Consider the following 26,044-nt stretch of genomic DNA (forward strand, 5'->3'; position numbering starts at 1 on the left):
CAGTGGGTTTCTTGAAACTGTTTTACATAGTACCCACTAATATATGTACACCAGTGGCATCCTGTCAAATCGACTTGAATGAGCAGTAACTTGGGATTTTATAAACAAAGTTATTCAGTTAAAGATGAAAACAAGAATATTGGATGAAGACTTTTTAGGGAAAGTCTAGGGGCCACAGATCATATACCAGGTAACCAAATCTTCATATAACTAGTTATTTGGAGATATTTTGTTTGACTCTAACTTAACTACAAATTATTAAACTCTGTGCACAGTGATTAGTTACAAAGGTATTATTATATACTAGGATTTATCCCATAATAAATACCTAAGATCATTAAGGATGCTTACTTTCAGTTTACTGGAGTTAAAGATGCTACAACTCACATGCTAGGTATAACTTTATACACTTTCATCTCTCGGACAACTCACCTTTTAGTAATTGATGGATTTAAGTTTTCCTGGTTGTATCTTTCATCCTGCAGGCCTTATAACATGGCTGATCAGGATTAGTAAGTCAACCTGCGGCCAATGGAAACAGAATGAAATGATCCATTGAATAGTAACTCTAATAATCTAATTTCATGTTGCTGTGTTCAATGCAGTAGAACCAACAGATAGCTATAAAGTCTCCCAGAAATTGGAGTCAGTGAACAACATTTGAATATAAACTAAAAAATTCAAAATCTAGGTTCCTACATAAGGAGGAAGGAAGCCAGAAGTGAAGTAGATACAGCAGATTAATATAATCAGATTAATAAAGTATATTTTATTGAAGCTATTATGAGGTGTAGCAATTAGGTTTAAAAAACAGACGTAACAGAATTTATATACATATGTTTTATAATTCCAAGTAGTCAGGTAATAAACTGTATACTTGTTATACTAATTCTTTAATTGCTCAACAGATTTTTAGAATTTCTCTTTGGGATTTGCTTTTCAGATCCATGTTGTAATGCCACATTACTTTAGCAGCCTGAAGTATCTAACTAGTTTGAGATAACATGAATGATGTTTAAGAATCTAATTTCTTTAACTCAGTTTTAGGACTAAATATTGTAAGTAGCTTAATGATTTAAAACCTAATCCCTGGGAATATCGATATTTTATGAGCTTATTTTTTTTTAAGAATTTGATAATTGTCTCATTGGTATTTAATAATTTATCACCTTAAGAAATATGCAATTTAAAATTCTCTAATGTGGACAGTCTGAAAGATTTAAATGTATAATCTTTATTTTAGGACATGGACTTTGTACGCTTTATCATCAACTGCTTTAAGGTTTATTACCCTAAATACCTCTGTAAGTAACTTACTCCTTTATAAAAATGTAATATATTGAAACCATAGACAATGAGAATTGTGGAGCATTATATTATTATGGATTTTAATACCTGAGACATTGTTTTCTGGTGAAGAACTTAAATGTGTTCATAGAAGTTTAAGTATATATCCTAGTAGGTACAGGGGAAATTTTTCATAAATAATCATTGTCCTTTACAGTTAGTTTTAAAACCTTAAGTTATAGTCTGTATATATGGCATCCTATAACACACACACGTAGAGACATAAAAACATACATTTTTCCAAGATTATCTTGCTTTTTACTAATTTTTCAATTGACAGATTAAATTTACTATTTTTTAACATTTATTATATGGAACTTCTTACATGCCAGAAACAGATGAGAAATATTGGTAAGTATACTGTGTGATAAGCAATACTCATTACATAAAGTATACTGTGTTTCTAATTGCTATTTTCAAATTGTCATTAAGAAAACACTTGAGTAGTGTGCTATATTTGAGTGTGATATTTGGAGTTTGTTTTTAATTATGACTCTTCTATTAATTACCTAAATGAAGAACTCCTAAGTTTTATGTATTCATTTTTGATTTATTGGAATTACATGATGGTTTCCCTCCAAGGAAATCAATATGCCATCCCACATAAACAGTCATAGTTTTAAACCCAGGGGGTTGAAAGTAAAAAGAAGAGAGGCAACAGGGTTATCAACATATGGAAACTCAGAGGTCGGCCTGGGCACACCCCTGGCAGATACCACAATTAGGGTCTTCTAGGACTTATGATTCAGGTCACACTAAAGCATGAAATCCCTAGATCACTTTACTTTCACATGCTTTCACGTTCGTGTTAATATGAAGTGAGGAACAGACAAAAAGCATCATGAATATCGAGGACCAGTGCCACTCCTAGCCCTGTGCTCTCATGTCTTCAGAGAGAGAGAGTATTCATAAATGTTTTTGGGTAGAGAATGTCTGGTTTGGGGAACCTGTTCCTTCTAGATTCTTCCTGGATCCGGCATTTACCCTGATTCATTAAGACTCGTTGAGCAGTGCCAGTCATTGGTCCGTAGAGAATCACTACCCTGTGTTATTAGCTCATTTCTCTTATGTACGAAATGAAAATAAAACACTCACTTATTTATTGAAACATCTAAAGGGGTTTGTGAAGAGCCATTTATAATAGCATAATTATTATTATTACCTTATAAAACACATCTCAAATTCTTTTGAGAAAATTATTCATAAATTCATGAATCTATATGAAGATGAAGACCATCATTCCAATTAACTAGAGATAATGTATATATACTTACCTACATAATGTTTTGCAGATGTTGAATTTTGTAGAATCCTAAATTGATTATGCTTCAAAATTTGTCATGAAATATAACTATTACTTCTTAAAATCTTGAGTCCAAATCTTTTTAGGCATATCTCAGATGAAGAGTGAGGTATTAAGCACCAGGGTACTTCTTTGCAGACACCTTGTTCTTTATATGTACTTTACTTGTCCTACACTAATATAATCACTCTAGGAGGTTCTCTGTTCAGAGTAGAATAATATTATGTTTGGATTCATCTGGGTGAAGCTTGGTCCTGGACCTCTGGTGGGTAGGGCCGTGTCTAGAGGCCTTTGTGGCTCAGGAAGTCTGCTGATGGGTTGGGCTGTGTTCCCACCCTGCATGTTGTTTGACCTGAGGCTTCCCTACAGGCTGTTGGGTGGGGCTGGGTCTTGGTGCTAATGATCCAATTAAGATGTCAGCCTCCAGGAAAGCTCATGTAGATGAACACTCCCGGAATGTCCGCCACCAGCTTTTATGTCCCCTGAGTGAGCTGCAGCTGTCCCCCACGTTCCCAGGAGACCCTCCAAATCCAGCAGGCAGGTCTGGCTCAGGTTCCTATGAAATCACTGCCTCTGCCCTTGGACCTGGTGCATATGAGTTTCGGTGTATGCTTCTCAAGCGAATGGAGACTCCGTTTCCCCCAGTCCCCTGAGGCTCCCAGAGCCAAGCCCCTCTGGCCTTCAAAACCAGATGTCCTGGGGTCTCCTCCTCTTCCCAATGCCGGGACCCGAGCTGGGGAGCCTGATGTGGGGCTTAGCGCTCTCACTCCTGTGGGAGGGCCTCTGCGACTTAACAAATCTTCAGCTTGTGAGTCACCCACCAGGGGGGCATGGGGCCCAATTATATCTTGAGCACGCCCCTCCTACCATCCTGCTGTGGTTCCCTCTTTATGTTTCCAGTTGCAGAAGATCTTTTTTGCTAGGTTCCAGTCTTTTTTCGATGGTTGTTTAGCATTCAGTTGTGGTTTCATTGTAGTCACAAGGAGAGGCGAGCTTGTGGTCCTACCACTCCACCATCTTCACTGGAACTCTCTGGATTCTTCTGCAATAGAAGAATGAATTTGATATAAAAATCCCCTTTGTGGTTTCTGATTTTTTCTCACAGTTGTTAATACGGCTGCTTAATATCTTCATCTAAGCATGAAAATGATACTTCTGTATATTTTGAAATTATTGGCTTTCTGGGGCTCATAATATTAAGAAAAGCTGAAATAATTTTTGTTTCTTAAAACATAATGATTTATTTAAAATGGGGGGACAACTGCCAGAGTGGGTTTAACAGTATAATCTCTAGGAAATTATAACTGAAAGCATAAATTAGACACTGAAATAATTTTAAAACTCAGTGGACTTTAGCACTATTACAACATGCAACATCCGAAGTTTCCATTTACCCACGTAACTATTTTCTCTTGTACCTTTCTGCAAACAACAAGAGCAATAAATGAATAAAAGAACAGGCCATCTGCCAGCAGGCAGTAATAGTACATTATTCATCTCACACAAGCTGTCCCCCCTACGTAGGCCCCCCACCATTGTGAGAAGTTAGTTCTAGCACCACTTATACTTCATGGAATTAAAACTGAGTCCTCCAGCTCAGTTTTTAGTTAAATTTAGATCACCAGTTTTTTCTAGGCCAGGTATAAGTGATACTACTATCGTGGTACTAAGTCACAGTCAATGAATTGTTTTTTATCTTTCAGCAAAAATGGTGATCTTTGATATGCCTTGGATAATGAATGGTGAGTACATTACTTATACTTTCCTAACACAAAACATCTGATTCCTGTTTTTCTTTGCCAATTTAGCCATATTGCTATGGTTGTTTTAAAAAATGTTTATATTGTACGGGATTTCTCTCAAGAACGCAAAGTGGTTCAACATGAAAATCAACCAGTTATCCAACATATTAATAGACTAAAGGAAAAAAAAGACATCTTATTAGGCACTAAAAGCTTTTGACAAAATCCACTACACTCTCATAATAAAAGCACCCAAGAAACTAGGAAGAGAAGGTGCAGAGAGTTGAAACAGCAGCAATGTTAGGGGAACAACAGTAGTTTGCACAAGACTACCCTCACTTCTGACACCAACTGTAAGTTCAAGGGGTTTCCAAAACCATCCTTAGGTTTACTAGAATCACTCAACAGAACTCACTGGAAGCTGTTATACTCACAGTTATGGGTTATTACAGGGAAAGGATTCAGATTAAAATCAGCCAAGGGAAGAAAAACATGTGGCAGAATCCAGGGAAGTACCAAATGTGGAATGTGTTAACTTTCCTACCATGAATATGTGACAATACACATGGAGTACTGCCAACAAGGGAACCTCACCCAAACCTCAGTGTTCAGACTTTTCATTGGGGCTCCATTACATAGGCCTGAGTGGTTTATCATATGGTTGATCTCAGTCTGTAGTCCCTCCAGAGGTCTAAAGATACTGTGTGGCCCAAAGCCTCCACCCTAATCATATTGTTCCAGTGTGACTCAAGGCCCATAGGCAAACTAAGACACTTCAACAGGCATGAAGATTACCTCTGGAACCTGAGGGCAAAGGCCAGCCTTTCTTTGGTAAAGTGAATTCTTCGCAGATGAAAATTTCCTCAGCCCAATAAAGGTCATCTGTGTAAAACCAACATCTTTGAAAACCCGTATCATACTTAGCAATGAAAGAATGACTGCCTCTAAGATCAGGAGCAAGATACGGTTGTCGGCTCTTAATGCTTATATTGCCAGGCCACTTAGGCAAGAAAAAGAAATAAAAGGCATCCAGATTGAAAAAGAAGTCATGCTATCAATATTTGCAGGTGACAGTCTTCTCTATTTAAAATTTTAAGGAATACACATCTACATACACAAAAGCCTATTAGAACTAATAAACAAGTTCAGCAAGGTGGCGAGATACAAAGTCAATTCACAAAACCAATTGTATTTCTATATGCTAGCAAAAACAGCTCCATTTATAATAGCATCATAAAGAACAAAATACTTGGAAATAAAGTTAATAAAAGAAGTTCAAGATTCATACACTTTTCACTACAAATACCACTGAAGGAAATTCAGGACCTAGGTAAACAGATCTCTTGTCCATGGATTAGAAGACCTAACGTTGTTAAGATGACAATGCTTCATGAATTCATCTATAGATTCAATGCAGCCCTTGTCAAAATCCCAACTGCCTTATTTTTTTTAACAGAAATTGACACACTTGTCCTTAAATTCATATGGAAATGCAAGAGACCCAGAGTAGTAAAAATGATCTGAATAAGAACAGTGAAATTGAAGGATTCACACTTCTTGATTTTAAAACTCACTATAAATCTATAGTAAATAAGACAGTGTGGTATGGACATAAAAATAGATGTATAAATCAATGAAATAGAATCGAGGGTCCAGAAATAAACCCTAACATTTATGATTAATGGATTTTTTGACAATGGTGCCAAAACATTTAAGTGGAGAAAGACTAGTCTTTTAATAAATGGTACTGGGACAACTGACTACCTACATTCAAAAGAATGAAGTTGGACCTCTACCTCCTATCATATACAAAAAGTAACTCAGAATGGGTGACTTAAAACTATAAAACTCTTAGGAAAAACCATAGGAGTAAACCTTCATGACCTTGGAGTAGGCAGTGGTTTCTTAGATATAACACCAAAAAAGCACAAGCAACAAAAGAAAAATATAGATATATTGTACTTCATTAAAATTTAAAACACCATCAAGAGGGTGAAAAGATAACTCAGAGTGGAGGAAAATATTTACAAGTCAGATATCTGATAAGGATCTGGAATATATAAATAAGTTTTACAGTGCAACAATAAAATGACAAATGGCCCAGTTAAAAAGGGCAAAAGAGTCTGATAGACATTTTTCCAAAGAAGATATGCAAATGGGTAATAAACACATAAAAATATGCTGAACATCATTAGTCATTAGAGAAATACAAGTCTAAACCAAATGGAATACTATGTCACACCTACTGAGATAGCTGTAATCAAAAAGACAGACTAAAGTCACAAGTGTTGACAAAAGTGTAGAGCAATTGGAACTCTCATACATTGCTGGTTAGAATATATAACGGTGTAGCCATGGTGGAAAAAGTTTGGCACTTCCTCAAAAAATTAAACATGGAGTTACCATAATTACCGTATGACCCAGCAATTCCATTCCTAGGTAAATCCCCAGGATAACTGAAAGCATATGTCTACACAAAGACTTGTACTCAAATGTTCATAGCAGCATTACTCATAATAGTGAAAAGTGGAAACAGTCTAAAGTTCATAAATTGATGAAAGGATAAGCAAATGTTGTATATCCATAAAATGGAAACTTATTCAGCCATAAAAAGGAATTAAATACTGATACATGTTATGTTATAGATGAGCCTTAAAAACATGCTTAGTGAACAAAGCCAGTAGGAAAAAAGAACATGTAATATAATGATTCCATTTATATAAAATGGCTAAAATGGGCATATCCACAAAGACAGAAACTAGATTAGTGGTTGCCAGGGAATGGGAGAAGGGAGGATAAGGAGGGATTGCCAATGGGAGCAGATTTCTTTTTGGTGTGATGAAAATGTTCTAAAGTTAGATAGTGGTGATGGGTTACACAATTCTGTGAATATACTAAATAAAAAACATTGGTGTATACACTTTAAAAGGGTGAATTTTATGGTATGTAAATTTTATCTCAATAAAGCTGTTACAAAAAATCACATTTAGCACTTCAGTTAATTCCAGTAGCATAGCTTCAAACACATCAACTCAGACTTTCTAAATTGAAATTAATGAAAATGTAAATGTTATGTAAAAAAATGTTAAGCCAAATTAGCCAAAGTAGAAATGCAATTTTCTGAACTACTGTTTAACGTTTATCATGCTGTTTTATTTCCTGATTTTTTTTCATTGACACTTTTGCAAATTTAATGCAGGGATTTCTTTTAATTTCCTTAAAATGTGCTTAGAATATCATGATGGAAATGAGGTTTAAAAAATTAAGTAGAAATCATAATGGCATGACAGAACAAGATTGTAATTACTAAAGTGCTATGTTAGATTATTCTTGCACATTCCATAAGTTCCTCACAGTTCTAAGCTGCAGGGTTTGAGAGAAAGGCACAGAAGTTTAGGGTTAGGAGGAAAGTCTGGGTCTGGCTCACACATGATGAAGAGGGCTCCTACTTTCTTTTTCTGGCTTCCAGTTTGAGGATTTTCAGACTGGGGGGTTTATCAGAAGCATAAGGCAAATGTCCCTTGCCGTACCGTAGTGCAGTCAGTGAATCACAGTACTGTTTGATTCACTGTCTAGAAATCTTGGTAGTTGGTATCACTGATGGATTTGTACAGAGGCCAAAACTCTGATAAGTTTATTAATGAACATCAGGGTAACTTAATATTCCTGAATCATCATTGAACATTCGAAACCCATAAGTGACAGTCACAAGGTAAATGCCTACAGGGATTAGAGAATGTCACTTAAGTATAGTGCCATGGTAAAATACATATTAACCGACTTTAACCCAAACTAATTTCAGAGGACCTGGACTAGCATACAGAGTAAGTAAACCGAGAAGGAGAATGAAAGGAATTTAATGAAATGACTGTTTTTTCTTCAGCTGCTTTCAAAATTGTGAAATCCTGGCTTGGTCCAGAAGCAGTGAGTCTGTTGAAGTTTACAAGCAAAAGTGACATCCAGGACTATGTCAGTGTCGAATACCTGCCTCCCCACATGGGCGGAACTGTAAGTACAGTACTTGAAACCTGTTTGTCAAATAAGACGATGGTTCCATGAATGACTGAAAAATTGTGCTGAACACTGGAATTTGACACAACACTGTAAAATGATTATGAATCAATAAAAATGTTAAAAAAAAAAAGACGATGGTCATGGCACATGAGGCTGTATTCTTCCCTCAAGGAAAAAGGAAAAGCAGTATCTTAACATCCTAAGAAAAAATCATAGACACCCTGAAAGAGCAAGCAGTGTTACAGACATGTTTTACTTAAGTTTTCAAGTTATATTTTTATTTTTGAATAGGTTGTGTATTTATATGGTTCTAAATGGAAACGTATTCAGAAACAAATATTCAGCAAAAAGTTTTTCTACTGCTACACCAACCATCCTCTTTCCCTCCCAGGTTTCATTTCTTATTTTTATTTCCATGGATCTGTACTGCCTATGTAAGCAATGATAGTTAATATGTAATACATGTAAACAACTGTATATATAGTTCTTTCTCCCTCCCATTTCTTTTAAACAAGTAGGGTATTTATACACTGTTGTGTATCCTGCTTTTTAATTCACATGTCTTTGAGATCATTTTAAATCTTATGTGATAAGCTGAGTTACTCTTGTTTTGTGGCTGCATAGTATTCCAGTGTCTAGAGATGAATCACAAATTGTTTAATGAATAACCATAAGTTATTTATTTTCCTTTTGATGTGTCTTTAGTTTGCTTCCAGTTGTTTACTGTTGAACAGTCTTTAATTTAAAAGATAATACATACTATCAAGATTTTTTGGGAAATAATCTTAACTACTTACGAATAAGAGACCAGGAGTAAGTAGATATGTGTTGAATTTTTAATACTCCTTATTCATGAAACATACTGTCATAGTGACTTTTATGGGCTGTAAAACTTTTGGAATTTGGTATGCTTCGGGTTAATCTTATTGATAGTATTTCAATTATTTGACTTTTATGATCTACTTTGTATACTGCCTACCAAGCAAAATTGTGTTCAATTAGAACCAAGGGACTAGCAAGATGAGAAATTATGGTGTGTCCTTTTCTTTTCTCTCATTAGAGAAAACCTGAACCAATATTTTTAATTTGAAGTTTGCTGCTTTCCTATTCTGAGGCTTTATGTTTCACATTTTAACCTAGAAAAACAGAGTATGGTTCATTTCAACTACTACCCTTAGTTAAAATAATGATTTGACTGCTTTGTCATTTTTAATAATTTGCCCCAAAATTGTCTCTTAAAATTAATAGCATTTAATAGAAATTATTTTTATTTTTAGGGGTAGAAAAAGTTATTTTATTTCTCTTCTCTGTTGTTAGTGGTATATTTCTTCAGGATTGTAGTTAACATGGTAGTAGGACTACTATTCTTCGACACACTTTTTCCCCCCCAAAAGTAATACATACACATGATTTTTTTTAAAAAGCAAACAATACCAAAGACTGAGAAGTACAATGAAAAGTACGTCTCCTTCCCCAGGTTACTGCCCCACTGCCACTCCCTACAGGCAGTCACTGTTTCCAAGTTTTCTCTTCTGGAGATAGTCTATCCATTGTATTTTTTTAATGTAATAGTCACATACCATATAGTATATTGTTCTATTGTGTTCTTTTCATATCATTTATTTTTAGGTCATACCATATTGATTCATAGAGATCTACCTGATTTTTTAAACCACTGCAGAATATTCCATTGTGTAGATCTAACAATGTATTATTTAATCAGTTTTTCTTTTAAAGGACCGTTAGTTGTTTTCCAATCTTTTGCCGTTATTAACAATGCTACAGTGAATATCCTTGTAAATAACTCTTGGTACACAGGTGCAGCAGGATCTGTAAAAGATAAGCTCCTAGAATTTAAATCATTAGGTCAATGGGTGGTATATTTAGTTTGAATTTCGATAGCTCTTAACCGATTTCCCTCTGAAGAGATGGTGCCTATTTACCAATAACGTGTGGGAATGCTTGAATCACATCCTTGCCAACACTACATATTCTCATTTTTGGAATCTTTGCCAGTCTCACAATATTTAATTGTGGTTTTAATTTGCATTTGTCTTTTCTGTGAACTCTCTTATTCCTTTATTCCTTGTTCTGCTGGATTATTACTCTCCTCTTGTTGATTTGTATATATTAATAAAACAAAACTTGTCTTTTGTTTCTGTTATATGTGGTATATATTTTCCCAGTTGTGGCCTTTAAAAAACAACTTTGTTTTTTAAGATGGGTTGTTTTTTGTTGTTATTGGTTGGGTTTTGTTTGTTTTGCCACTCAGAAATGTTTCATTTTAGCATGCTTAATTTTTATCAGTATTTTTATGCCTTCTAGGTTTTGTGTTATACTTAAAAGGCCTTTCCTTACTTAGGTTTTGTTTTTGGAGTTTGGGGTTTTTTTTTAACCCTCCTATGTGTTGTTTCCTGGAGCTTACATGGTTTAAAAAAAATACACACACATACAAACACTTAAATCTTTTATCCATCTGTAATTCTTCTTGTTGTAAAGAATGAGCTCAAGATCCAACTTGGTTCTTTCACAGATGGCTGGCCAGTTGTCCCACACCACTTACTGCTTTCTCCCTTTCTGTTTTGAAATGCTTGCTGTTTTAAATTTCACTATCGAATTAACTCAGGTTTTCTTGGCCAGAGGAATGGATTTTAACTTTACTCAGAGAATTATTCCTCCACCCACCTGTTAGCAAGCTGATACAAAATGCTTTTCTCCAGGATCCTTTCAAGTATAGCTATCCACCGCTAGTAGATGATGACTTCCAGACGCCGTTGTGTGAGAACGGGCCCATTGCCAGTGAGGATGAAGCTTCTAGTAAAGAAGATATAGAAAGTGATGGCAAAGAAACCTTGGAAACGATTTCTAATGAAGAACAAACAGCTCTTCTTAAAAAGGTAATTTTAACAGTAAAATGAACTTGAGACAAAAGCTGTGGCCCAGCCCCAGTTCTACCGCTAGCTGCCTGTGATTTGGGGTAATTCACTTACCTTGCTGCCCTCCCACATCTTTGTATGTGAAAAGGAGGAGGAAGGCTGGCACTGGCTGGCTGGTAGTGCCGTCACACTGTGTAAAAGGCTGATTCCGTGCTTTTGTATAAAAGCACCTGGAAAGAACTGTTTTATCTAAAATATTTTTTATTTATCTAAAATAAAGTAAAAGTCATTCATTTAAAATGTTACCTCGATCTACTTCCTCTTTTATTTTTAAAGAGCAGTTAGTTATCTTTTTATGAGTCATCACCGGCTTGATAGAGGAATAAGTATAACACAGTGTAGAACAGATTTAAAAACTCTTAAGGGAAGGACCATTTTTTGTTTTCTATAGGGGCCTATATACGTAGTAGGCACTCAAATATATGTTAATGATCATGTTCATGTATGTTAAATATGTAATTTAGATACAATAAACCTATGTTAAAGATTACAATTTGTATTGAATCACTATCATGTTTACTTTTTGACCTAATGAACTTCCTGTGTGAAACACAATTTTCTTTTTTTCTTCATATATATATATATATTTTGCCTTTAGATTAACACAACCGAACCTACTTCCAAAGCAGAAGAGAATGAAAAAGTTGATTCCAAAATGAAAGCTTTCAAGAAACCACTGAGTGTGTTTAAAGGGCCCTTATTACACATCAGGTAATACTTGACGATTTTATTGGCTATGCTTTTATAACATACCGTGGTCATCTTCAGGGAACTGCAAAATTAAGAAAACTTCTAGACTGTTTTTGCAACTGTGGAAATATAAAATTAACGGTTATCTGAAGACTCACCTTGGTTTCCAGACACAGTGGCTGTTTGTAGCTACCTTTTTGTTATTCTGCTGAGTGTGAAAGGGCCATCATCGCACATCAGGTAATAATAGTGAATATTCACATATGAACAGTAAATCTTAATGACATATATTTTTCTCATTTTACTGATAGTGTTTGACTTGCACCAGTCTGAGGTGGCCAGAAATGACATGGAAGCAGGCATTTAATGATTTGACCTTCCAAAAGCTAAAGCTAAACCAGAAAAATAGAGTTTTTACCAAAGCCAAATTTCAGCATATCTCTATTTTTAAATTTCTAGGTTATTCAATCCAAAAAATTCAGTAGTTTTCCTTTATCATTATGTAAAGACCGTTCTCACTAATGATGCTTTTGGTTGGTAAATCTAGACAGCCTTAGGTTAATACTGCTTTACTAACTTTACTTAGTGATGGCCTAATATATAATTGTATCCCTTTACTTGAAACCTTTCTATGTAACTGTTTTAGGTATGACTCTTAGAAATAATACAGCCAGACATTTTAAAGAGCAAATCTGAAATTCTCTAATTGACAAGATTGGTTTGTTTACGTATATTTTGATTACTGTTACATTTGGATTTATCTTCACCATCTGCATGCGTGTGTGTGAGAGGGAGGGCAGTGCGAGGGGAACATGGGAAACCATGTTCTGCTTTCCATGGTTTTTCTTTGTCATTTTCCCCTTTCAGAGTTTCCCAGTTTTCCCTCTACTGTTTTGGAAGTGACATGCTGTTCTTTCACTGGCGGCCAGTCAAAACGATGGGTTCTGGCTTAATACATACCGAGGTGTGGCTGGAAGAGCCAGAGCTCAAAGTCGAGGGCTTTCTGAAGAATTCACTTTTTTATCTAAAAAACAGCCTTTTCTTCGCATTGTTTGGAGGCACCTGATACAATTTGGCTCATGTAATTAAACGCCATGAACTTTGCTTCGGTCTTTTAGTTTTTCTTTTAGGTTGTAGGCATTACAGTGGTCAATAATAGTAAAATTTGCATTTTGAGGCTCACTGATTTCCTTTTTTGACAAATTTTTCCTGTAGTTTCTACCCCAAATTTTGTGGTTTTTCTCTTCTCATATTACGTAGGAAAAAACCCTTTATAGTCAAGAATTCTTTTGTTACTTAAATACATTGCCAGTGATCTTTTTAAGTTATATACCCTTCTCTGTTGGTACATAAAATCGTGCCCCATTCTAATGTTTGTAATTCTATATAAAGTTGAAGCAGCAATTTCTTTTTTGACTTTTCTCTATCATCTACCAAAGAGTTTTAATAAATAAACCTTAAGATGGTGTTGATTATAGGACTAATTCAGAATCTTCCTAATTCTCTCCTCTGTTTCCTATTATTTTTCTTTTGATCTTGGGGAAAACAGAGGACTTTTTAAAAAGCATACATCAAATCACCAAGATCAAAATACAAAATATATTAGGTAATTGTTTTGTAATCTTTTCTTTTTTTGATGAAATCTCTTTATACAAATGAGCATGAAATATTAACCAAATATTTTTCTTCAAGATAATGAATAGATTGTAGTTTATTCTGAGCAATACCAATGCCTTATGCTTTGTCATCACTCAGCCCAGCAGAAGAACTGTATTTTGGAAGTGCAGAATCTGGAGAGAAGAAAGCTTTAATAGTGTTGACAAATGTAACTAAAAACATAGTGGCATTTAAGGTAAATATCTGAAAGATATAAATTTTTTTATGTGTGAAAATTGAAAGATAGGTCATTTTGAACTTGCACAGTGTTTTTATTTATGATATTTTTAGTCTTGTTATACTGCCTTCTAGTTCTAACCATGTGTCACAGCTTATCTAAAAATTTCCCTGAGGTCTGTATCTCAGTCTTTAATGTGTAGTAATAGGGTACTGTCCGAAATTAATCCCAGGGTTTAATGTTTGTTGTGTGAAAAAAAAAGACAGTCACTCTTCATTATATGAATAATTTAATTCATACCAATGAAAAACAAAACTATAAGATCAAAAGTGCATTTTTCCCCACGTGTGCTGTATTTTGGAGTGTCGTTTATACTGGATACTAACCTGGCAGTGAGCATTAAGTGTAACAAGACTGAGTCCACCACTGCCCCATATTGTAGGTTTTACTTCCTTAAGTCCTCTACTTTCTGGATGTTCTTTGATTATCTACTGTTTTTAAATTTATGAATGCTCTTGTAACATATGTTCTAATGTGCATTGTTTTTGAATATGAATTATTAAATTCAGGCAATTAACAGGATAAATATTTAACAGTTGGATTAATTTTTTTTATTTAAGAGGAAGGCTAAGGACAGTTGGACTGATAAGTTGTTTTTTTTTTTAAGATAGATTAAGATGCTTATTTCCTTCTGATGGGAAAAGATACAGTCTGTGCATAACTACTAAGGTTGTTTTATAGACTTTATTAATTGATTTTTTTAAGTCAGTTTTAAGCCACTTCCCCCCCTCAAAAAAAGCAAAGGTTATTATGTGACTACTGTTTTTATAAACAGGTGAGAACAACTGCTCCAGAAAAATACAGAGTCAAGCCAAGCAACAGCAGCTGTGACCCTGGTGCATCAATTGACATAGTCGTGTCTCCCCACGGTGGTGAGTTGTCACCTGGTGGCCACAGTGGGGTGCTGGGCGGGACCTGGGGCTGAGTGATGAGTCAGCAGAGCTGGACTGGAATCTCGAAATTAGCAGACTGTCAACAAGTCACCTCACCACACTCTGGGCATCTGTTTTCTCACCCATAAGATGAGATGGGTGAACGGGTCTCATTAAAATTGTCTTTTTTTTAACACGTAAAATTGTTTAAACTGATGCCAGTTGAAACTGAATTTCAAACAAAAAAGTCCTCATTTTTAGGAGAACTTTCTCTATTCTTAAGGTAGTTCCATTTTATTCTTTTTCCTCAATGTTGTTTTCTAGAATAATGCCCAAGCCACAAATCCAACCCTTTGTAAGGTTCCTGTTTATGTAAGAAGTTACCCTTTTGGAATGCAGGTTTAACGGTCTCAGCCCAAGACCGTTTTCTGATAATGGCTGCAGAAATGGAACAGTCATCTGGCACGGGTCCAGCAGAACTGACTCAGTTCTGGAAAGAAGTTCCCAGAAACAAAGTGATGGAGCACAGGTATGCTTTTTACTCACAGGCTCTTAAATGTGATGGGAAGGCTCTGAAAGAGGAGTGTGCCTACATGGGCCGGGCAAGGCATCCCTTCCTTCTTGGTTTTGGTGGCTTACAGTGTGGGCCCCAGGCCCTGTAAGGCTTTGAGGTACCCGGGTGAATGAGACCTGGAGTTTCTCTAGGAGATTGCTAATAGCAGACTTGCTTGCAGGCCAACGCAAGAATCTGGACGTGTCAGAATTACAAATACGGATCTCTCTGCCCCAGCAATTCCCTTTGTAGGAATGCTCACCTTATGTACTAGAATGCTTGTTGCAGCATTGTTTTATTAGTGATAAGTGGGAAAGAACCTAAATGATCACTAGTAAAGCACTAGTGAAATGCATTTGAGTATGTCCATGCTGAGGAGTACTCTGCTGCCATTCAAGAGTGTAGTACGTCTGTTTTGATCCAGAAAAGACATGATGTCTAGAAAAGGGACTAGAGAAGAAGGCTAGTTCTGGTTTTATTTATTTACTGGAACATGCCCAGTTTTGCCCCTCAAGGGACACTTGTCAGTGCCTAGAGACACTGTTGGTTATCACAACAGGACAGTGGGGTGCTGTGGACAGTGGGTAGAGACCAGGGACACTGCTCTGCATCCCACAGTGTACAGGACAGCCCCCCACAACAAAGAATGATCCAGCCCAAAATGTCAGTAGTGCCAAGACTGAAAGTTCAGTTGAGGGTAGTTAAGGGTGACCACTCTGATGACATCTGAATAGGACCTGAAGGAAATGAGAATAAGCCACATAGCTGGGCAGAAAGCTTTCTAGGCAGAAGGAACCACAAATTTAAAAAACATGCTTGGCTTGTGTGAGGAACAGCAAGGAGGTGTAGCCTGGATCTAGTAAGGGGGACAGTATAGGAGCCAGGTCCTTGCTATAGTGAGCACTTCTGACTTTCAGAGGAGAAACCATTAGTTGGTGCTGAACAGAGCCATGAGGTAATCTGGATTTTTAAAACGGATTATTCTGGGGGCTGTGTAGAAAATAGACTGTGGGCAGACACAGGTGAAAGAGTGTTAACACTTAAACAGAACTTGCTATATGCCCACAGCACTCTAGTGCATTAGTCTTACTTATTCATTTAGCCATTACAACAGCCCTAGGTCATAGGTGCCTACTTTTCCCATTTTAAAGGTGAGAAGCTGGGGAACCCAGTAATGGTTTTGGTTAAGTTGAATGTTCAGAAAAGGAGTTGAAAGAATACAGATGTGACTGGAACAGTGAGAATCCATAGGAAGAACGTTGGCGAGGCAGACAGGACACAGAGGGGGAGCTTGGTCTCCATCATAAAACCAGTGGGAGAACAGCCACCTGATCTGAAATGCCTTGGACAGGGTTACCGTTTGTGGGTCCTTTATACAGGGGAGGAGAAGAAGGATGGACCTGGGAAGACAAGCTTTATTTCAGCTGTCCCCACCAGAGAGGGTAAAAGCTAGAGTAGCCTAGAGAAATATTTTAGTGGCCAAAAAGAGGAGGACAATACAGAGAGTCAGGAGAGAAACCAGTAGGTAAGCTGTGTCATCAAAGCCCAGGTTAGAGTATGTGTCATGAGAGAGGAACAGAGTGCCACCATTCCAGTCAAGGATGAGGTGTGAGCAGTGGCCATTGCTGGTGACATCATGGAGGGCACTGATGACCTCACAGTGAACACTCAGTTGGCAGGAGCTAGATGCCAAAGAAACAGAGGTAGTAAGATTCTTCCGGAGGTTTAGCTTGTTGGGGAGAGACCAAGGTTCTATTTGGAAGGAAGAAGGTGGTGCTAATGATTTTGTTTGGGTTTTTAAAATGGGAGATATTTGAGCATTGTTTAAAACCATAGTAAGGACTCTTTCAGAAGGAAAGGCTGACCTTACAAGATAAATCACTGACAGCGAAATTCCTGAGCAAGTTAGAAGGGACAGAACCTAAAGCCAAGGTAAGGATCAGCCGTAAGTCAAGAAGGAGAGAAGGCTAGCTCTAGGTAAGGCTCATGCTGGTTTTGACGCGTCTTTAGATAGACTAGTTATTTAAACTTTAAAATTATGTTATATAGGAAGGCCTACTTTTACAGTTCTTATGAAACGGTACCTCAAAATTAGGGTTTTGTTTTGTTATATGAGTTGCTTTGTTCTGTTTTTGTTGTAAATCAATTCCTAATGGCTTGCTTTTCTTTAATTGTCAAAAGGGGATCACTTACCTCACAGAAACAGGGAGACTTGATGGCCCAGGTTAAAGCACTGTGCCCCACCTAGAAAGGGTAGTTTCCATCAAATCATAAGATCAGGTGAATTCTACTGAATTACCATGTAAAAGTTTTTTCATCGGTTACTGAGCACTATCTCTAGCTGCTTGTGTTATTTATACATGCATTAAAAAGCTGGAAGATGTAAGAAAGGACAAATAATTTTCCCTTTACCCTTCTAAGTTCTTGGCAGAGACCCACAGTAATGCAATTGACAGGAGAGAAACAAACAGGTTTAATAACATGTGTACCTCCTGTATACATGGGAGAGACCCGGGAAAAGTGAGTCACTCCCCCAAATGGGCTGAGCCATCACCTTAAATGTCATCTCCAGCTAAAGACACACACACAAAAAAAAAAGAAGAAGAAGAAGGTTGTTAGAGCCAGTTGAAAAGATGTTGTTCTAGCCAGTTATGAGAGGCTGTCAGGAAAAGCACCGTAAACAAGGGTAAGGTTGTTATGCTGACGCCGAGTTAGGCGAATTCCTCTCGTCTTGACATCCCCAGCGTATCCTAAGGCTCCTCAGCTCGCCACGTAGTAACTTCCCTCACTCACCTGGTCAGGCAGTATGGAACCAGCTCTGTAAGCAACGTAGGTCACTTTGTCCCAAGCGTCTTTAGTTCTTTAAAGCTGTCTGATCATACCTGACTTTACACGTTTCATTTTCAAATATGACATTCAAGTCAAATCCTTGATGATATAATCATGTCTCTAGTTGTATCCTGTTACAAGAACAGATTCTCAGTGAACTTATGCAAATAACTATATATCACCACGAAAATGAGAATATTCACTAAAAGTTTCCAAATTCTGGAGGAAGCAGGTATGGAGAAAAAGTATTTCTATTCTGCTTAACAAAGAAAGGTATAATTCACCAAAGTGCTGTAAATCATAGATGGATTAAGAGAAAAAATTTTTCCTTAAATCTGGAGAAACAAAACATGTTTCAAACAGAAGCTCATAAAAATTATAATCATTCTCATCAGGTTCATTCAATCCCATGTTACTATTTTTTGTTCTGCTTGAATCCAGTTTGTCCATTATTTCTGGAAATTCTTACTTCAATTTTACAATCTTAAAGTTATCAGAAATCTGTAATATACAGTACTTGCCAGAGTCTGCTCTGTGACTTTCTTTGATAATGAAACATACATCCATACAAATATAATCAAGAAGCTTTACTCTTCTCATTTGACAATGCATCCCACATAATTTAACATACAAAAATAGGCCTAGTTAATCTTTTTACAAGGAGAGAGAACACATCTTTTGAGATGTTTCAGGGGCCCTCTGGAAAATCCCAAAGTTATTTTGAGGTCAAAAAGACTTCATTTAAAATTTGATTTAGGGAAGTTTGTCAAAAATATCAAAGGTTTTGGACCCTTGAATAAACAGAATCATAAATCATCATGAAACAATAATTATCCAACTAACCCACGACAATTTAAAAAAATTTCAAAGGCAAATACAGAAGGTCACATAGTTGTGAACAAAACTTAGCTCTTTTAATCTTTAAAAGACTCAGTTTTCTAAAGTAATCAAAGACCTGATGATAAAGATAACATGAAGCACAGGAAATTATTTTGATAAAAGACAAAATCTTTGCTTTCCAGGCAGATTATTTAAAAGGTAAAGAAAAACCTTCAGTCTCTTATCAGGGGCAAACCAAGAGTCCAATAAAGCTATCTTTTTAGCAAATGAAAGAAAATTTAGTTTTACATAATTACACTATTGCTATTAAGCTTATTTTTAAAACCCTTATAATAAATTCCTTTAATTTTAGCCAGCTTGACTACACAAGGTAAAATTTTCTTTCTCTCTCTTCCCAGCTTTCTATGTCCATTTAGTTTGCCCTTTATATTTTCCTGTTCCCTATTCTGCAAATAACTAGTTTTACTTTAAAATTCCTTTCATTTCCCTTAACAAAAATGTATGTCTATACCTTCTCTTAGCCAAAAACACACCCTACTTCCTGCGTACAGAGTTATTATTTCTACTTGTATTTTTTTTACTGAAGTGCCATCAGTTACAATGTGTCAATTTCTGGTGTACAGCACAGTGTCCCGGACATGCATATACACATATTCATTTTCATATTGAACATAGCTCCCTGTGCTATACAGCAGAAACTTTTTTTAAATCTATTTTTATATATAATGAGTAACATTTGTAAATATCAAACTCCCAAATTTAGCTCTTCCCACCCCTTCTAGTAGTTTTAATAACCCTTAGAAACCTTAATTTCGTGAAAACTAAGAAGTAAGCACTGGCAGCCTGTTACACCAGCATTCTTTAGACTGGCAAATTTATGGCCATATTTCGTAATTTCTAGAAGCTGCACTTCCTCTTAGTACCGCACAAGATATGTTTCCTAATAAACCCAAGTATCTTTGATTCTGTAGTAAGAAGCCAAAAGTAGACAAACCTATGTTTAGGAATTAATGTTTTAGTATTTTCTTATTTGGAAATGATCTAGATATTCAATGAAGTTTGAACCGTTTAACTTAACAAAACTCTTAAGTTACCAAAGACATTTGGAAAACAATTTTTAAGTAGGTATACCACAGAAAACACTCATTGCTAAAAAGTTCACCTAAAAACCTTTATCCCACTGACATCTATCTAAATCACTTGCTCCCAACAATTATATTTACTCACAGAAACGTCATGAGGCATTACACAAAGTCAGCCACTATCCAAAGGTGTTTCTCTTGCTGGCAGATTTTGTAATAGAGGTGACATGAATTTATTTGAATAGTGATCCCAGGTGGGGTAACAGTTGCATATCTGCATTACATCTAATGTTGATAACTCTGAAGACCTGCCTGTTTCATTAAACCAACAAACTTAACCTAGCTTCTGTTTACCAAAGATTATCCCAGAGCACACAAAGTTCAAAAAAATTGGAGTTAGTTTCTCTATTTTTGAGTTTTAGGAACACTTAATTTGAAAAGCACTTATTTTTCTTAAGCCAATTAAATAGCACTTTTATGAATTAATTTTGGCAATACCATTTAGAGGCAGAAAAATATCACACATTTATAACATACATATGTAAACACATACACACATACAGATGTAAACAGAGACCTTATGGCTTCAGTTCTAAAATTTCAGCCATGAATTAGGTGTAACAACACAAAACTCACTAGTTTATAAATGAACAGTTGGATCCAAATTGTGTTTCTGGCAGTTGGAATAAGTTTACCTGCTCAGACTGCTAAAGCTTTTTTTTTTAAGACTAATATTTGTATTTTTTATTTTTTTCATTTGCCCAGTTTCTAAATAGCTCCTTTTTGCCCTTCTGTTGAGAATCCTTTTCCTAAAGTCTGCATTTCTAAGAGCTGGCTGTCAGCCCCTAGGGAAGTCATGGTAGAGATATGACATCTCAAAAGCACAGAGAAATTATCCACATTTTTTTTGAAGTTTTGGGGTATCTTTGCCTTTTAGCAGAGGTTTAGAGTAGTTACTATTTAAATTTTTCCTTTTTCTTAAGTGCAGAACAGTTCTGTTTCTAATAATGTCCAGCTCTTTTACAATGCCGACAAGTATTTTGAGATAAATAGGGCAGGTTTGGGGATTGGTGAGCAGAGGTGGACTTTGCATTGCTTCTAGAGCTGCATTTCTGGTTTGGGAGAGGTTTGCAAGACAAAGACAGTTGTTTCTAATTCCTCAAAAAATTGGATTGTAGCCTGAATGATATCAAGGGACTGACCCGCCCATCCAGCTACATTTTCTTCAATTTGCTTTGTATCAAGGAGATTTCCAATTAAGATGGAAATCAAATGATTTCTATGTTCTGGGGTTTCAGGGCTTAATGTAGCATGCCTTTACAAAGTCTGTATAAAGTGTTCAACAAAGGCCTTTGAATGTTCTCCTTTTTCTGAGTGCACAATTCAACCTTAGACCAATTCACCTTACAGGGAAAAAGCCCCTAGTATTGCTTCTTATCAGCCCCTGAACATTGGCCTTCAGCTGATCCATTTCCTGACACTTTGTCGGCACAGGACTTTTCCAGCACTAAATGAGACAGGGAAGGTTGAGATGACAAGGGCCCCTTAGGGACCAGGACCCCTTATGACAAACTTCCACGAGAGCTGGTACAGACAGACAGAGAAGGCTGCTTATCACTTTGTGTCTCGGATCCCAGCCTGTTCAGTTGGTCACCAGATGCAGGCAGACACATGCACCCTCCAGCTGGCAGAACCAGAGACAATATTCTCACTGGTCACAAAGCCAAGCTCGCAAGACAGAAAAGACAAGAGGAAAAGCTCATCTGTCCTTTGGCTCTCCTTATGACAAACACCACAAAAGAAAACAATGACCGTCTCTGGGAGGAAAGAGGATCAACAGGAAAGTACTCATAACAAAAATCGCTACCAAAGTCACTATACCTAAGGGACAAGCTTACACGGATATTTTCTCCTGCTAATCGAAATCTGGAAAGAAGAGACAAGGGGGAATTTTTACTTTCCTCTCTCAACCTGGCACCAGAATGAGATCCAGGAGAGCTGACTTTGCTAAGACTTCTTACCCTTCTCTGGCTCCTGCCAGCTTTCCAAGAGCCCATCTGCAGGTTCCCAAGCGAATATGGCATCTCAGCAGGTCGCACAGTAGGTTGCCAAACTGTCAGGGAGGAAAAGTAATTTTCCCTTTGTTTTTCTAGGTTCTTGGCCGAGACCCCCCCATCCCCCCTTAATCATAGACAGATGAACAGGGGGAAAACAGAAGTTTAATAGTATGCATACCTCCTGTATACTTGAGAGGTACCCAGGAACAGTAAAAACTCCCTGAAATGGCCCTTGACACCACCTTAAATACTGTCTCCAGCTAGAGATAAAAGATGTTGTTGGGGAGGGAGGGAGCCAGTTATCGGAGGATATCAGGAAAAGCACAAAAAACACAGGTAAGGTGGTTGTACAGATTTAGGTCAGGGCCTTTCTCCATTGATAGGAGTCTCTAGAGATGTCTCCTCTTCCTGGTACAGAGGGAGACACCCTTGCAAATAGAGATTCCCCTTGTAACTGTAAACGTCTCTTACAGAAGGGTAACGTCTCCTCAGTTTTCAGAGCTTTTCCTGTGTCCGCTGTTTCATAAAAAATAACCAGCTCAAGATAAACCTTGTGCCAAAGAGGCGTATTTTGGGGTGGCAGATTGTTCCCCTTCAAAAATAAATACACACTGAGCTGCTCCCTTAGGTATATCTGGGGAGAGGAATGAGTACTTTCACCTCTGTTACATACACTTCTGTGTTCAGCTTTTTTTCACTTTGTTTTCTTTTTTCTTTCTTTTAACATTTTTTATTGAGTTATAGTCATTTTACAATGTTGTGTCAAATTCCAGTGTAGAGCACAATTTTTCAATTATATATGAACATACATACATTCATTGTCACATTTTTTTTCTCTGTGAGCTACCATAAGATCTTGTATGTATTTCCCTGTGCTACACAGTATAATCTTGTTTATCTCATTAACACCTTTAAGAAGTTGTTTCCTTTGGATTTTCATAGGTTAAGATGCCATATTGTTGAAAGCAGTAAGCCAACCACTCTTACATTAAAAGACCATGCTTTTAACATGTCAGATAAAACCAGTGAAGATCTGTATCTGCAAGTAAGTGTTCTTTCTTCCTAACGAAAACAAGTTTTTAATGTTAAGCAATATAAGAATTCCATTCTTTCCCACTGACATAAGGAAAACCTTTCGCATAGACACAACAGAAAAGCTCTCCTTTGTGAAGAAGCCAGAGCAGAAATGGTAAGTGGTGGGTTCCTCTTGGAGATCTACTCCCTTTCTGAAAGCTCTGGCTATTCGGATGTGGACTGGACACCGTATAGCAAAGCACATAGTGCTTTGGAGAATATCAACGAACTTGATCTCATGGAAAAGGTACCACATAGTACATGTAAATTTGAAAAAGATGGAGGGGCTCTCTGAGTAGCTGGTTTCAGTACCTCCAGGAAGTGATTGCTTTGCTCCTTTCGCAGCCAGAAAATTAGACCTTTTCAAAATGACACTAAACAGATACACATCTGTTTACCAAACAAATCTAATTCCTCGTTGCATTTCCAGTCCCCAGCCTTTCAGAGTAGGTGGACTCTATCCCGTAAATGTTTGTGGGATTGCTAATATTCCTGTCTGTCCTTCCTATGAGTACTGTACTGTGTTACTGACACAAATCTTTCATCCTTTTTTCCCTCTTTAGCTCAATCGTTTACTAGAAAGCAATAGGAAGCTTGAAGACCAAGTTCAGCGCTGTATCTGGTTCCAGCAGCTGCTGCTCTCCTTAACCGTGCTCTCGCTTGCTTTAGTCATCTCTTTCTTCTATCTGTTGTACAGTTAAAGAAGTGGTGCTCCGTAGCAAATCTGGCTCTTCCGTTCATTAGCTGGAAAAAGTAAGACCCGGAGCTTCTCCACCACGCTGACAGTGTCGCACATCTGTGCTTCCACCGAGGAAATGTATGACATTTAGGAGGGGAACTGGAACATCTTGAAAATAAAGTGTTAGAATAAGGAAACACTGAAGAAGTTGATTATAAGAGACTATAGGTAGTTAGGAAAGTAAGTAAAGGCATTATCTGTTGTGTGAATTAATAGTTGAGATATATTTATTTTTCCCTTTTGATCTGGATACTTTGAAAGCTTGTTTTATCGTGTATATATATGTCAGCTGAACGGAAAAGTCAAAGTAATGTGCTTTGTTGCAGCCAAAAAATATAATCTGCTTTTTTTTTGGACAGAATTATTATAGCTGAGCCAACTTATTTAGCTTTTCTATACTATGTATATAGAAGAACACGTATATTGCAAACCCATACAGAGTAATTTCTGTCACCATGACTCTGTAACTTGGAGAACTACTAACAGATGCTCGTCCATGTCCTTTTGGAATGTACAACTACTTGATGCCAAACCACCGTTAGCCTTTGTTTCTTATCCGTCTTCCCTAACGGCCTGCCTGCCTTTTATTAATCATGGACTTTTTAATGAACACTCACACTCTCATTTAGGGAGAATTTGGGGAACTAAGTCTGGTTGGATTTTCTCTGAATTCTGTTAGGAACGTCCAGAAGGAAGACCTCTCCAGTCCCACTCTCCAGTCTTTCGTATGCAGGTTCACGTTACTCTCTATAGCTGGACACGGACCCTTTTGCTTCATTTATTATAAATATAAAGGCTTGATTCTCCAGTGTACCGTCTTCACCCTCTCTTCTCAATGAAAGGAATTAGAGAAAATGTTCTGAAAAGTTAATCTTTGAGATGCATAGCAATATAATTCATTTCCATTTCACGTCCTTAAAATCAGCCATGAGAAGGGAACTTGACAAAAGACTGGAGTGTCTCTAAGGACAAAAAAAAACATCGAAACTCGAGTGTCAGTTCTCCGTTTAAGAGTGAAAAATGGAACGCAGTGCCCGACTGTAGAGCCGTCAGAGCAGGGCTGACCGATTCACTTGACGCCCCGCCTCCGCCACAGTCACGCTGAGGATGGTTCCTAAACCCCTAAAATGACACACGCTGCCGGAGCGGAGGCTAACGGAAGTAGTTGGTTTTCTCATTAATATACCCACTTTCAGTCCGTGTTGGTTCACATGTAAATCGACTTTATATGAAAGAAAAAAAAACATAGTCTGCCTGTTAAAATAAATTTTGAGTTGTGACTGAGCCACGTTTGGAGAATGTTTTATTCCGAGGTGTAGTGTTGGCGACTTGCATCTTGAGAACTTGATGATTCCAAAACTGAGCTCCGAAGAATGATATACTAGAGCCCCTTCAAAATTGGCCTAGGAAATAAAACCTTAAATGGACACTGGTCTGATACTTTGTCTTAATTTGGGTTTTTCTGTTTCAGTTTGCCAACTCCAGCTGCGAAAGTGACTGCAGGCCACCCTAAGTACTGTCCGTAGTATCTCCCTGTGTCTGTGTGCACAGCGGTCTCCCCTTCTGTGTTAGATTCCTGGCTTTATTATAAGCTAATCCCAAAGTATCTGTGTGTGTGTTTTGGTCTTCAGAAAATAAATGAAGAAATAATTAGTCAAAATTGGAAATGTATTGTCCTAACGGCGTCCCTTTAATGTTTCACATGAAAATTACTTTGACTCGCTAAAATGTCTTTCCCTGATGTCTGGCCAGTTGAATTGAATAACATATCTTGTTAACATTTGTGTGTCTATTATGTGACTAAGCAAAATTTACTGAAAATTATAAAATCAAAGGCATCTAAACTTTTGTACTTGTCTTGATTAATCACATATATTTACATTTGATTTTATTCTGTCATTTGATTTTATTTAATCATATTTGTATGATTATTTTGAGTACTCTATGATTAATAATTTTATCTTTTAATATGTCATTACCTGTTCATGACCAAATTACCAAGGACCAACATTTAGATTTAAATTGTTTTCACTTTGGAATGGAAATTCAGAGAGTTCCCATGAAAACATTAA

At 36.8% G+C, this 26,044-nt stretch overlaps 1 protein-coding gene and 1 long non-coding RNA gene across 7 annotated transcripts in view; one reads left to right on the top strand and one right to left on the bottom strand.

The window, feature by feature from the left end:
* Window positions 1-25,820, top strand: part of MOSPD2 (motile sperm domain containing 2) — a 44,415-nt gene extending 18,595 nt beyond the window's left edge. Inside the window, exons 6-16 of one of the 6 annotated variants that reach the window (XM_072956607.1) lie at window positions 1,244-1,304; window positions 4,354-4,392; window positions 8,276-8,400; window positions 11,127-11,303; window positions 11,941-12,053; window positions 13,788-13,884; window positions 14,702-14,798; window positions 15,198-15,327; window positions 23,102-23,204; window positions 23,286-23,348; window positions 23,797-25,820. In XM_072956607.1, coding sequence (XP_072812708.1) covers window positions 1,244-1,304; window positions 4,354-4,392; window positions 8,276-8,400; window positions 11,127-11,303; window positions 11,941-12,053; window positions 13,788-13,884; window positions 14,702-14,798; window positions 15,198-15,327; window positions 23,102-23,204; window positions 23,286-23,348; window positions 23,797-23,934 — 1,143 coding nt within the window. In that variant the 3' untranslated portion in view covers window positions 23,935-25,820. The remainder of the gene's footprint in view (window positions 1-1,243; window positions 1,305-4,353; window positions 4,393-8,275; window positions 8,401-11,126; window positions 11,304-11,940; window positions 12,054-13,787; window positions 13,885-14,701; window positions 14,799-15,197; window positions 15,328-23,101; window positions 23,205-23,285; window positions 23,349-23,796) is intronic. The other 5 variants (XM_072956608.1, XM_072956610.1, XM_072956609.1 and 2 more) reach the window with 5 other exon arrangements.
* Window positions 433-11,210, bottom strand: LOC140691996 (uncharacterized). The gene is made up of 3 exons (XR_012067595.1): window positions 11,092-11,210; window positions 2,622-3,692; window positions 433-522 (listed from the first exon to the last, which is right to left on the bottom strand). It is a non-coding gene; the product is annotated as an uncharacterized lncRNA (long non-coding RNA).
* Window positions 25,821-26,044: the final 224 nt, after the last annotated feature.

This window comes from Vicugna pacos, chromosome X, assembly GCF_048564905.1.
Source record: "Vicugna pacos chromosome X, VicPac4, whole genome shotgun sequence".
NCBI classification, from domain to species: Eukaryota; Metazoa; Chordata; class Mammalia; order Artiodactyla; family Camelidae; genus Vicugna; species Vicugna pacos.